The sequence below is a fragment of the Petaurus breviceps genome, unplaced genomic scaffold, assembly GCF_028583685.1.
Source record: "Petaurus breviceps papuanus isolate PSGF00001 unplaced genomic scaffold, PetGlider_PUasm1.0 90825, whole genome shotgun sequence".
Classification (NCBI taxonomy): Eukaryota; Metazoa; Chordata; class Mammalia; order Diprotodontia; family Petauridae; genus Petaurus; species Petaurus breviceps.
The window spans coordinates 22,690,115-22,704,619 of NW_027187353.1; the positions used below are offsets into that span (position 1 = coordinate 22,690,115).

Consider the following 14,505-nt stretch of genomic DNA (forward strand, 5'->3'; position numbering starts at 1 on the left):
TAATTAGGAGCGACTGGCATTTCACTAACCTGATGTTAAAAGTAATTCATAATAAGCAAAATTTGAAGGCATGTAACAGTAGCCTTTATATTGGCTTGTAACTTAGCTACAATATTTATTCTAACAAAATATTGGCCACAAATAATACAACCTTCCTTTCCATTTGAAGAATACCACTGGCTTGGATGTTGACGGATATATTCTCATTGCTACAGGCTTCAGGTTGTGACTGTTTTACCAATAGAAATAACTCATTTTGTTTTCCAAACTACTCAAAACCCAGTCATAACAGGAATATCACAATTGTTAGAAATGAATTGCTAAGATGGTGGGATATTTTTACCTTACTTGAGGTGGTGGAATTCCTACTACTATACAGTCCAACTGCACTCTAGTTCCTTCAGGAACTTCTCTGCTCCGTAGCTTCTGAGTAAACCGTGGTGGTTGTCCCAGAGGCTCTTCATAGTACAAAGATGAAGGCGATGAATCAGGGCTGACATCACTACTGGTTGTTTCATTGGTAACTCGCTCAATTTCCTGAAGCCTTTCAGCCTCCTGCTGTTCCAGGGCATGATTCACTTCATTATCTTGGGTGTCCTGAGGAATGGGGATGGGAACAGAAGATCTTTCTCGTCTTTCGGACAGACCAGGAAAACTGGTACTGTTTTCCTGTGGGACTTTACTTTGAGAATCCGACTTGCTTTTGTGGTTTTTGCAGGTTCGGGGTCTGATTCTTTTGGAGCTGTGGGCTTTGAACAGAGAAGATAGCTCTTCAATGAAGTCAGCAGCCTTGTTTAGGAACACCTTTTTGGACTGGGTTTCTGAACTGTACTGTGGCTTCTTTGTCTCCTGAGTGCTTTCTTTGGAGTTGGCTTGAGTCTCTGGGCGATATTGGTAGAAGTTAGGATCAGAACTTGACTTAGTTGAATTTTTCACCTGATCAGAAGGAATATGTTTTCTAGACTGGGAATCATCAGCTTTGCTCTCCATAGAGTCTTGATTGATGGCCAGCCTTGCCAGATTGACACTTTCATCTAATTCTTCTTGACTCAGGAAGGCAGAAAGATCTGGAAGGTCATCTTGAGTGACTCCTCCTCCAGCCGCTCCAGCAAGGCTACCAAAATGGAAAGGACTGGGGGTAGACTCTGCCCGGCTTCTCTCGATGTTTCCCCGATGCCTGGTTTCAGCTAAATAGCTTTCCCTTAGAAGCTGAGATATGGAAGTGGAAGCTTCTATGTTGTCGTCTTGCATGCTGCTAACCAAGGGGAAAAAGAAAAGGAACAAAGAACAACAGGATGATTTGGGGGAGGAGCAGGTCTCTCTTTAATCTTACACAATGAATTCTTAAGAACATGAACCCCAAAGGGGTCAAATAGTGATAGCAGCTAATTTATATCAAAGAGATCATCTGACGGTCTAGCTCTATGATCTTATAAATTACAAAATAAATTTAAACTACATGATATTTGATAGGAATTGGAACACAGACATGAATTAGTCAACAAGTAACAAGCATTTATTAAATACTTAATATGTGCTAGGCACTTAACATCACAGTCTCAGTATTGTGATGGTAAGCCAATTACCATCAGAATCCTGTGCTGCTCCATGGTGTTCCAAATCAATCCATCAATAAACATTTATGAAGAGCCTACTATGTGCCAGGCACGGTGCTAAACCTGGGGATACATAAAGAAACAAAAGAGCCCTCCAGGAGCTCATGGTCTAATGACACAATCATAGTGAGAACAAATGTAATTCTAACCCACACATTTACTTCAACTGTAACAGGAACTGATTATAATTACAGATATGGATATATGGCAAATCTGAACTGATCACCAAATTGGATATTCATTCTTGCTCAGGGAAGATCTATATATACAGGGATTTTTATCTTTTGACTAGAAATAAGGTATATAAGTTTAATTTTCTCATCAGTCCAGGGGTGGGGAACCTACAGCCTTGAGGCCACATGTGGCCTTCTAGGTCCCTGGGTGCAGCCTTTTGACCGAGTTAAGGTTTTACAGGACAAATTCTTTTATTAAAGGGATTTGTTCTGTAAAGTTTGAATTTCATCAAAGGGCTGCACTTGAGGACCTAGAGGGCCACATGTGGCCTAGAGGTTGAAGGTTCCCCACCCCTGGAATAGACATTAACACTGTGCACTTCAGATACTTGAGGATTTTTAAAATCATAAATAGAAATTGTTTCTATATGTTAAGTACTAAATTTTGAATAATAATAAACTATAATGTTACAGGATTCCATTTTACAAGTGCTGATACTAATTTTGAATGTTTTTTCTTTGTTGAGTACTTTCCTATAAGGAAATACTTCTATACCTTCCTACCTTCTTATTAGAGAGGTGGAAATTACTGATATGGGACATTGCATATAATGTTATACTTTTTCTGTGTTGGTTAGTTTTGCCGAACAGTTTCTCTCTCTTTTTTTATTGTTTGTTATAAGGCATGGGTGGTTCTCCAGGAGGTCAAGGGAAAGGGGTATATTGAGAAAAAATATATGATGAAAGACTTCAGAAATCTGCTCAATTCAATGAGCAGTCCTGGCTTCAGAAAGCTGATGTTGAAGAGTACCTGCAGCCTCTTGGCATACAGGTAAGAGAAAAGCAGGAACAGAAGGAGACATAGACTGTCTGACATGGCTAATGTGTGAATTTGTTTTGCTTGACTACACATATTTGTGAAAATGCCTTTATTTTCCAGTGGGGTGGGGAAGCATTGTGGGAAAGAGTGAGCAGGTATTGATACTGATGTAGGAGAAAGGAAGAAAAACAGAAGGATTTTTAAAACAAAAGAAAGTGGAAGTTCAAAAGGTAACAGAATTAAGGCAATGTTGATACTGTTATATTATGCTAAAAAACAAAAAACAACAAAGTGCATGTAATAGAAATTCATGGTTTCACAATAGCCATTTCTATTCTTTGGATATTTATTAAGAAAAACTCATAGAGAAAATAAACATGGGTTATATAAATACAGAAACTTTCTTTCTTTCTTTTTTTTTTTTTTTAAAGCAGTTGGGGTTAAGTAACTTGCTCAAGGTTACACGGCCAGTTATTTCTGGGTGTGGTGCTGAGCGTCTGAGCCCGGGAGAAACTTTCAATAAATGTTTATTTTAAAACTCACAAAGATGCAGTTCTCATTCCTTATATAGACACTCTAAGGAAAGGTGAAAAGCAAACCTCCAAATTCCAAGCAAATAAAAAGACTTTTATGTGATGTGTGACAGACACAAATATGTCCTTGTCTGTTTTAGAATATTATTGTTATTGCTGTTGTTTGTCCTTCATTCTCAAAGAGGACCATGACATCAGGGCAGAGATGCCAGAGCATGCAAGTGAATTGGATTTAAGTGAGGGAGGGCTGTGCCTGTTACCAGCCTCACTTTCTCTTCCCAGATAGATTTTTTTTTAACTAGGTAAGAGGCCATTCTCTAACTCATTTTTTATTAAACCTTAATCATTAAATGGGCTTTTCCTCATTGCCTGAGACCTGTTTCGAACATAAGACAATAAATATAGGAGTTTTTTTTTTAAATGTGGTATATTTAGAGTACTGAGATTGATTTTAATTTACATGTGCTTTACTATTTACAAATTACGAGCCTCAAAACAAGCTTGTAAGGTAAGTATTATCACAATTTCCATTTACAGCTTTAGATAGGTCAAGTAACTTTGGAGGTCAAATAGCTGTTTGAATTGCAGATCTGGGGCTAGAACCTACTGGGTTTTGTTTGTTTGTTTTTACAATTTTAACAACATTATTTGTACAAACCATTACATTTCCCTCTCCTGAATGCAGAGTAAAATGAGATTATTCCTTCATTTATCAACAAACTTGTCCATATAATACATTAATGAGTAAATGGTACCAGACTACCTTTGTTCACCTGTCATACTCCATGTGGACTGGGGTCACTATTACTATTTTTTAGACAAAAAAAAATGAAGTGTCCTGACTCTTAATCCAACAGTTTTTCCACCATGCCAGTATGCAAACAAAAGTACACAAAATTATTCTGGCATTATCTTCCAAACTCATTTGTGAGGTACCCCAGTAAAGCCGAGGCTGCCACTTTGCAAACTAGTTTCCTCTAAGGAAAATACTACGAGCCTATGAGAGTAGTCCCTGGGAAACTTAGGGGAAACAGCAAGGTGGGGCTTGGACAGCCAGTCATAACTGGTGGGAATCAAAAGGACATTTGCACAGTAATTCCATACAAAGTCAAATTGGAATTCTATCTGTTTGATACAATTGAACTCTTGGAAAACAATGGGCGGTATTTTGCTTGCTTGCTCCCTTGGATTCTGATACTCTCACGATTCTAAAATATAATTCTGGAGCAAGCATCTGGCCCCTGATCCTTAATTGACTGTTGTTTAACCTCAAACCACCCTCTCTAATTTTTTCTGGCCCTTCACTACTCATCTAGGTTGCCTTTACTCAAATCAGGTCAATCCCACTGGCAATGAAGCCCAAGTCACAGAGGGCCCTTCTTGGTGACTGCTTCTGTCCTTGCCCCTGAGTAGAACTAGATGAAAGAATATAATCAGTCTAATTATTTTATTATAGATCATAACTAAAAAAAAAAAGATTAAAACAAATGCGTTCACCTTGATCATCTCCACTTATTTATTCTAAATGATTTGGGTCTATTTCCAAAACTCAAGAATATTCTTAAAGAATGAAGATTTTCTACCTGAACTTATAGGTTTTGGAGGAGCCCAAAAATATTATGAACAAAAATAGCAGGATTGATGTGTACTGCCTTGTGAGGTGACTATTTTGAAGGTGGCAACACTTATTTAGTTGTATAGGTTTTGGCATACTTATTTTAAAATTAGTCACATTCTTTTCATACTTTTATCTCTCAGAGTATTATATAGTATGCTTTGGATTGATTATTGTACCTAATAATAGCATGTGATTATATAGTCCTTCACAGTTATTAAAAATGTCTCACTCACAAACTTCAGAGGTAGATAGGGAAAGTATTATTCACATTTTTTTGGATAAGGAAATTGAGGTGAGGAGAAATTAAAGGATTTTCCCAAGGCCTTCCAGTGAATGGCCAACCTAGGACTTGTACCCAGGTCTTCTGACTCCAAGACCAATCCTCCCTCCATTTCTTCTTCTTATCTTCTACCTCTCCCACCTCCTTTCTCCTCCACTTCTAGCAAGATTAAATGTAAATTCTGCTTTAAGTCTTGTTTGATATAGATGGGCTAGAAACTAAGTATAATATGATAAAAAAAAGTAGGAGACCAAGAGCCAGAAAAATTGGGTTTTTTATCTTGGTTCTACTACATATTTAGCATGTACATTAGATAAGAAATTTAGTTCCTCTGGGTCTCAGTTTCTTCACTAGTAAAAGAAATGGTTTGTATTGGATGATTGTATTGGAAGCTATAATATAAATTTTCATTAAAGGTCAAGTTTTATTTGTTAAACATATTATAATAATTTACTCTTGGTAGACATGGTATCTGTTGCCATGGCAGGTATATAGAAGCACCATATTTTTCTTTTTTTTTTTTAAGCAATCAGGGTTAAGTAACTTGCTCAAGGTTACACGGCCAGTTATTTCTGGGTGTGGTGCTAAGTATCTGCGCCCGGATTTGATCCCCAGGTCATTCCAACACTGGAGCTGGTGCTCTTACTTGCTGAGCCACCTGGCTGCCCCTAAAGCACCATATTTTTAATATGATGATAATAATACAAGTTAAGTCTATGGACCCACAGTTTTCCTCCCATTCTCTCCCTACCTTCACTCTCAATATAAATACACATTTTCATTCCTGCTTATGTTTTCCTTTCTTGAATGTCATTGGACCACAACTCAAACTCTAAGGGTCACTGACTATAAGGATTAGAGGTACTGGATATGTGTGTAAAAGTAAGGCTAACACAGGTTAAGTTTATCATGACCTAATTTAGCCTAATAGAGTTAGAGGTACAAGAGACCTCAGGAGACATCTAATCCAATCCATCTTTCAACAGATGAGGAGAATAAAGCCTAGGAAAAAGTTAAGGGCCTTGCCCACAGTCATACAGGTATAATATGGAGTAGACTTGGGATTGAAACCTAGGTAGGTCCTTAGACTCTGAATCCAGGACTTTTCCTGTTGCCTTCTGATCCCATGACTCCAGACACAAGAACATCTGAGTGAGAAGGAAAGGGCACCCAAGGTCTCATCAAGGAAACAGTTATTATTGCCCATCTGACAGTTTTAATCATGAAACCCTTTAGTGTTCTTTGTGTCCAAGACCTATGGCATCATACAGCATGGCCTGAAACATAAGACACAAGGAACCTAAATATACCCAGGGAAAACCACCCAAGAATACAAGACCCCTGTAGCAATATTATTCTACCATGAAGAGGTTTCACCTAGTTCTTGTTCTCTTATTACCCCACTGAAGGACCAGGGGACATGATATAGTGGAGTGCATCCAGCCAAAAGGTCTTATTCCTCTTTGCTTTTTGTGCTAACGTCAGTCAGTTGCAGCATGGGAGAAAAGCTAGTACCTTCATTAAGGCTACTTTTAGCAGTAGCTTTTTCATCCTCATATCTCAGTTGTTTTACCTTCTTAATTGTGGTGATCATTTCCTTGAAAAATTATGGAAGTAATTTTTATTTGTACTTATATTTTCTCTATAAAGGACCCTGTTTCTTTAAAGAGATTATAAATGTGATACAACCATGAATTCTGTTAATATATCCCTGAAATAAATTTCTTACCTTATTTTGTATGAGTTCACCCTACTCTACTGACTTAGTCCTTTCAAACTCAGGCTTAATACACATTCTACAAAGCTACCCATTAGATGCAGGGCAGAAATTCTGAATTTCTAATTTAGAAAATAATGCAATGATTTTAGTGTCAAAGCTATTTTGTTAAGAGTTTCTGATAGTGTAAATCAAATTTACAGGACAATAATTTTACTGAAGTTTAGTGATAACTGTTTTCTTTTATATGCTTAATGGATCTTTGAATTATCTTGATTTTGGAAAATGAATCTACATTTGTTGTGTCACAGTAGAGAAGCATTATACTAGCAATTCAGAGTCTAATTCGGGTTGTGTACAAACTAGCACAGTGACCTTGTTGGACTTACTACTTTTGGAGACCCTCAAGTGACTGCTCTGAGACTTTTCCTTGCTAAAGGAAAGGTCCTATGCTGGAGGCACTGTCTGAAGAATACTTGAAGGGGAGAAGACGGAGTGAAGAGAAACTTTCAAGAACTTAACATTTTTGTCTAAGATTTGAAACTCCAAATGAGGAGATTAAGCTAACTGGTTTGTAGGATCTTTTCAAACCCTAAGACTCCATGACTAGGTTGTTTCTGTCCCTTCTCCTTTCACTCTTTTGGCAGTCATACTATAAAACCCTCTGCCCTAGTCTGCTTTTTTGGGGGGCAATTTGCCAGATTCCTAGAAGGTTATAGAGGGCCAGCCTACACATATTGGTTGCTTTTAGATATGATTCAAAAGGTGCTAAATGGCTCACCTAACTCTTGCTGTCTTCTCCACCCTCCACCAGCCTGCCAATGCCTGAAATTCCCACCATTAGAATCACTCTTTGGGCTAATGTACTGTCTTCAGAAAGCCCTGTTAAAGCGTCACTATATGACTTAAGATATGTGTAACACATTAACTCTTTAACATACCTTGTCACATGATAAAAATAATACAAAAGCTACAGGTATACATAGCACCTACTACGCACCAGACACTGTACTAAGAACTCTACCATCATTATTTCATTTGGTCCTCACAAGAACTCTAGGAGCAGATACTATTAGTATTCCCATTTTGCAGATGAGGAAACTGAGAAAGTGGCTGAGTGACTTGCCCATTTCACACGATTAAGTACGTTTCTGAAGACAGATTTGAACTCAGGTCTTTCTGACTCCAGACCTGGTTCTCTATCCTCTGCAGTGGATGATCAGTTTTGGTCACACAGATAACAGAGCCCTAAGGGAATGAAAATTTAAAAAGGCAAACTTTGATAGGGGTGAGTGGGATGAAAATAATTGCTCACAGTTATATGAAGTCCTTTTACCATTTACAAAATGATTTCTTCCCAACCACCCTGTGAGGCAGGGAGTACAAGTATTATATCCCAAGTTTACAGAAGGTGTTCAGAGAATTGAGTGACTTGCTCAGGGTCACACACTAATAATGCCAGAACTAGAATTTGAGCTGTAATTAATCTCTATCACCTCTATAGAGGTAGCTGGGCAGCTAGGTAGAGCTGTGAGTAGAGCTCTGGGCCAGGAGTCAGGAAGACTTGAGTTCAAATCTTGCCTCAGATACTTGCTAGGTATTTGACCCTGGGCAAGTCACTTTACCTCTGTCTGCCTCAGTTTCCTCAAATATAAAATGGGGATGATAACAGCACCTACTTTGCAAGGCACAGCACTTAGCATGGAGCCTGGTACATAAAGGGTGCTGTATAAATCGCCCTTCCCACACCCCTGAAGACTTCAAGCTTAATGGCTTTTCCTTGCTAAAGGAAAGGTCCTGCAGTGGAAGTACTATCTGAAGAATACTTGAAGGGGAGAAGACTGAGTGAAGATAAACTTTCAAGAACTTAACATTTATGTCTGAGATTCGAAACTCAGAAGCTTCTTATTTCTGCTAATGAGAAAGTGCCTGGGCCTTTTCTGGCCGGAGGGCACTTCAGAGGAGGACAGGGGCTCCTAAACTGACTGCAGTCACTCAAAAACAGATGTAGGAAAGTGAAAGGAAGCCATCCTAATGAACTTTGACTTCTGAGCTTTGTGGACATTTCAGCAAAAACATTGAGTCAGACAGTGTTTATGGCTGAAAAGGAACACAGTGGAAAAACTGGTAAGAATTCCTTTTTCTTGTATGTGATCTTTGTGCTTACAGTTTTAGCAGAGGCTAAGTCTCTATCTTTGTGTATCTTTGTATATGATGCTGGTCAGTCTGACTCTTCATGGCCACATTTGGTGTTCTCTTAGCTAAGATACTTGAGTAGTTTGCTATTTCCTTCTCTAGCTCATTTTACAGATGAAGAAACTGAATCAAACAGTGTTAAGTGACTTGCTCAGGGTCACACAGGTTGTAAATGTCTGAGACCAGATTTGAACTCAAGATGAGCCTTGCTGATTCCAGGCCAGGCACTCTATCCACTGTGTCACCAGCCTTGCCTCTTTGTGTATGAAATGATTTAATTCTGGTGATATAGGGTTGTGGGAGGAAGATTCTTTTATTGTAAAGTCTCAGATTTCACTAATTCAGTATTTGTGAGGAGGTAGAATTTATTGTTGATCTGGGTGTTGCTGTTCAGTTGTGTCCAACTCTTTGTGACCTTGTGGACCTATAGCATGCCCATACTGTCAATGGGGTTTTCTTGCTATTTCCTTCTCCAGGGGATTAAGGCAAACTGGTTGATTTTTGTCCTTTGTTCTCGAAGAGGACCAAAATGATATCACTGTGCCAGAGTCAAGTTTCAGTGTGTCTGATTGTGGCTGTCGGAGCAATGTGAGCTGGGAACGCTCTACCACAGGTGGGGCACAAATAGTCTGGGTGAACATTTCGGGTGGATACTCCAAATCTACACATCCTGCATTTCATTTGAGCTGTCTCAATTCTGCTTTGTTCATAGAGCACAGCACCTTCTCTGATGTGGGCACACCATGCCAAGAGGTCCTGTGCCAGTGTCTCCCATGTCACACAATCAATCCCTAAGTTTTTAAGAGAGATGTTGAGATTAAGGCAAATAGAGGTTAAGGGACTTGTCCAGGGTCACACAGCTAGTGCCTGTGAGGCCTTATTTAAACTCAGATCTTCCTGTCTCCAGACCCAACACTCGATCCACTGAATCACCTAGCTGACACCTAGAGCTCAATCTTATCTTTTTATTATCCACAAAAAAAGGATTTACTGTAATTATTAACAGCATAAAATAACTGCCAAAGAAATCCTTAGCCTTATAAAGAAAAGAAAATTTAGGTAAAAAAACCCACTCATTTATATGCAAACAATATGCCAGTTCTAAAATTCCTTCCCACATATATGTTAGACTCTCTAAAATATATTTTGTTAGCTTCATTTGATTCACTATTTATATCTGAATATGCTTTTAACTTAGTGTAGTTGAGCTCGTAACATGGAGTCTAATGAAAGCTAATGGAAATGGTCGTAGGAGGAAGCCAGGCACCACTCCTGCTATAGAATACTTAAAATGGGGTCCTCCCCACTCCCTCCATGACCAGTAAATGAGGGAAATGAGCACCTTGGTGAGTCCAGGGAGAAGGGGAGCATGAACACTGAAGGTCAGAAGCCTAGAAGATTTGTCACAAACTATTCTTCACGATGTCATTGGGTCTTCAGTGGATCTCTGCTTCCATGTTGATGGATCTGATCAGAATGCGGTGGGGAGCTGTGGTTATGTTAGAAGAGTCTATAAGGTATATGTACTAGTGGCTGGAATTGCTCTTTCCCTCCACGAGGCAGGTCTGACTATAGTTTATGTTTCAGTCTAAGTTGGTCCCTAACTCGTCATGAGGCACTTCTAGTGTCAGTGGATGCTTGGATAACAATGATTAAGATGTGGTGGGAGTATTCTACCAATGTCTAGAACATGCTACACATTTCTTTTATCCCAAAAGGGAAATAACAACATACATTATTATACTTCTAGCTTTTTCAAGAGGTAAAATACAACTTGATAACTTCAAGTGAGAGAAGACCCTGCTCTCTCCAAAAAAACAAACAAAAGAAAAATCCCCATCCATTTTAGACAGCTCTAATCATTAAAAAGTTGCTATTTCCATCAGGCCAAGATATGGCTGTCTGCAACTTCTAACACACTGACCCTAGATTTTCCCTTTGGAACCAAGTGGAATAAGTCTAATCTCTCCTTGACATGATGTCCCCTCATATACTTAAAGAGAGTCATAAATTTCTGCCTGTTTCCTCTTTTCACAGCCAATAGTGACCAATGAAGTAGATTAAAAACATAAAAATGACCTTCAGCCCTTCCATGGAGATGCAAAAAATAGTGCTAACTATAATACCATTTTCGGACTCTTAGAAATAATAATTCAACTCTTGGTACTCTATATGTGAATTACTTGTCCAACAAGTAATTTGTAGTTTGTACATGACTGAAAGAATTGAATTAAATCTGTAGGGATATTCTCATTATAAATAAAACTATGAGATATGAAATACTTTGAGCTAAATGGAAGCATGGTTCACAAATTCTCTTCCTAGGTGGATAAATAACTTGGGAGAATGCTTTCAATACATGCCTATGGGAAAGAAACATAACTTGACCATCTCACCTAAAAGTGCTCATAATAAACACTGGCAAGACCACCATGAAGATGGTTGCAGCTTAAGCACCAATATTTGTTGTGGGAGGAGGAAGAAGCAGTGAAATTCTATAAAAAACCTGACAAGAATTTTCAGACTTTGGTAGTTCAATATTCAGTGCCTTCAATGTGAAGGTGAGTATAGGTGGAGAGTGTATGTGGTACAGTACAAAGAGAGAGACATAGTATAAGGAATGACAGAGGGCAAAGGTTTGCAGAGAACTCAGAAGCCTCACACCTGTATATCAAGAATATACCCTCTGAGTAGAGAGTCAGGAGACACTAGATATGTGGAGAGCTGAATAACATGATAAAAATTTAGATTGACTGTGTCTTAACAAACAAGAAACAACTGATAACAAGTATGATTTCTGAATCCACAGTCTGTGTGTAGAAGACTATTGACTGTTAAAGGAAAGGTTAAATGTAACATCAGAGCAAAGAATAAAATCAACACTAAATTAAAACATTGTACGTAATTACAACAGCTCCAACCAAACTTATTTAAATAAGTTGCTGGCTCTGAAAAATGGGAAATGGATAAAGTCTCTATTGCCATTTCTCAGAGACTGAACTGATAAAAAACAACCATTATAGCAAGGCAACCAAAAGAGTATAAAAATGCCTTAATCTAGGAACACTTGACCTCCCTGAAGAACATAAGGGTGAAATAAGTTTAGACTGCAAACTCATTTGCAAAACTTTATAGAAGATAATGGAAAATTATTAGCAACATTGTCTCGTAAAAAAGTGAAAAGCAGTTGAGAGGAAAATGAACTTGTAGGAAACTTGTTGTTTGACCCAAGTCAGCCAGGTCCTAAGAATTTTCAGAGATGAAATTGAAAAGACAGAAAATAGATATGAATTTGATTAGATATGCCCTCATGTCTAAAGAGATCTATTCTGATTATTAATGACAGTGGAAACACCATGTTTGGACCATAACACCTTATAGGTTATATGAAGAAATACAAATGACCCTCAGTAAAATGAATTTTGGGGGAAAAGTAGCTGGACCTAACCAAATAGATATAGAGAAAATCCAAGGTGAAGATGGCACAATTTTAATACTACTCAGCGATTAATTTTCAAGATGTCTGAAAGAGGAGAAAGTTTCAAAAGAATGGAAAAGATAACAAAATATTTTTATAAGGTGACTGAGAAGAAAGCAGCTATTGACTTTCTTTGGAGACAGGAAATAACCTCATGATTTTATTGACATAGAGAATTTTTTTTCTTTTTGGAGGGGGGAAAGTAGGTCAATTGGGGTTAAGTGACTTGCCCAAGGTCACATGGCTAGTAAGTACTAAGTGTCTGAAGCTGGATTTGAACTAAGGTCCTCCTGATTCCTGGAGGTCCTCTATTTACTATGCCACCTAGACACCCTGGGAATTCTTAGATTTAGAAATTATCTCTACCAATACAAGTGAGCACCTTCTCTGCAACCTCAGGTGTTTCCTACAGCACTGAGAGGCTGACAGGCCCAGAGTCACAGAGCTAGAATGTGTCCAACACAGGACTGGAACCTCTGTTTTTCAGGCCAGCTCTTCTACCAAGCTCCACTGCTTCTATTACTGTCTTATTTCTAGAAAACATTGCTGAGGACATGCTTGATGAAAATATGACAAGGGAGCAGGCAGATTTTTACAATTTCCTATAGCAGACATCTTCAACGTCATAGCTTTGATTGAGAAGTGCAGAGGATATATGATTCTCCTCTATTCTCTTGACATAGGGCTTTAAATGCATTTGCTCACTCGACCATATAAGATTCCTTGAGAGAAGCAACCAAAGAGATAAACTTGGTGAACAATCTTTTGATTATGAAGGATTGTCCTACTCAAAGTTCATATAGAAAGATTTCCCTAGAGATGACTAAGTTTCTTCAGATGCTCCTATCTGTGGATGACATTGAGCCTCCAAACAGAGTGGGTCCTCATTAGTGAGATCTGTGGCTACTCCAAGGGTACCAATCCACACTACAGCATCTAATAGATTAAGGATGCATATTGTCCAAATATGCAAACATGCAGTTGACTGGCAAACCCTCTGAGTCAGAACTACAGTTTTTGGGGGGGACAGGCACTTGCATATAGACAATGTTAGGCCCAGAATTGAATAGAAGGTGAACAAGACCACATCTGAGAAATTGCACAATACTTTAAATAATTCCAAGCACCTCCCTGCTACTAAAGCAATTTTGTTTGTTTGTAGCAGTAATACCTTTCTGGTGATGGTATATGGCTACAAATCATGAAACAACCATTTCATCAATTCATTTATTCAAACAAACATTTATCTTGAAATGGTCAAAATTTTAGGTATACAAAGGGTAATGCAAGGACATATGATAGGCATTAGTATGTTACAACATGCTACCAAATATGAATTGAGTTCAAGAAGTGATATAAAATATATTAGGAAGGATGTATATGACTGGTAAAGGTGGGGCAGCATGTAGTGAGATTAATAGATGATTTATAGAGAGTGGAGGTGTTACATTGGTAGCCATGAAATCTTAAAAGTTCTGAAGGACAGTCTCCAGAAGGCATTGATGCCCAATGGGGGATTAATGGAAAAACAGGAACAATGATTAGGAGGAGGATGCAGGGATGGACTGTAATTGCTGAGGTGGAAGAGGTGTCCATTCTGATGTGATCAAAGCTTCACTGAAAAAGCAAAGTTAGTTTACCTATCTTATCTGGCTGACTGCCTGTTGGTACCTCCTTCTAGTCATTCTTCTTTAGAAAAGAGTATGTGACCCGGGAACTGGTTGAAAATGTATGTACTTTGTTGGGGGCAAGGTTACATGAACACATCAACATTTTTTTCTAGGCCCTTTATCCATTTTGTTTTTACTTTTCATTCTTAGACATGGCCCAAACTTCTGAAGAGACCATATTGTTAGAGATAAGGGTGATGTACAATTATTTTTTCCTTGTGAGTATGAATGCTTAAGAATGGGGTACCGTGTTTCCCTGACAATAAGACCCATCCCGAAAATAAGCCCTCCCCTTACTGTGTAAGATTCCTCTAAAATAAGCCCTCCCCCAAAAATAAGCCCTATTGAGATTGCTACTGTAGTGAAGGTGATCCCCTGTGCTACACACTACATTACGGTACCCT

At 38.4% G+C, this 14,505-nt stretch overlaps 1 protein-coding gene across 1 annotated transcript in view; it reads right to left on the reverse strand.

The window, feature by feature from the left end:
- Window positions 1-14,505, reverse strand: part of MYPN (myopalladin) — a 109,541-nt gene that overhangs the window by 88,200 nt on the left and 6,836 nt on the right. Inside the window, exon 2 of the mRNA XM_069071497.1 lies at window positions 344-1,255. Within this exon, the coding sequence (XP_068927598.1) occupies window positions 344-1,251 (908 nt within the window). The 5' untranslated portion in view covers window positions 1,252-1,255. The remainder of the gene's footprint in view (window positions 1-343; window positions 1,256-14,505) is intronic.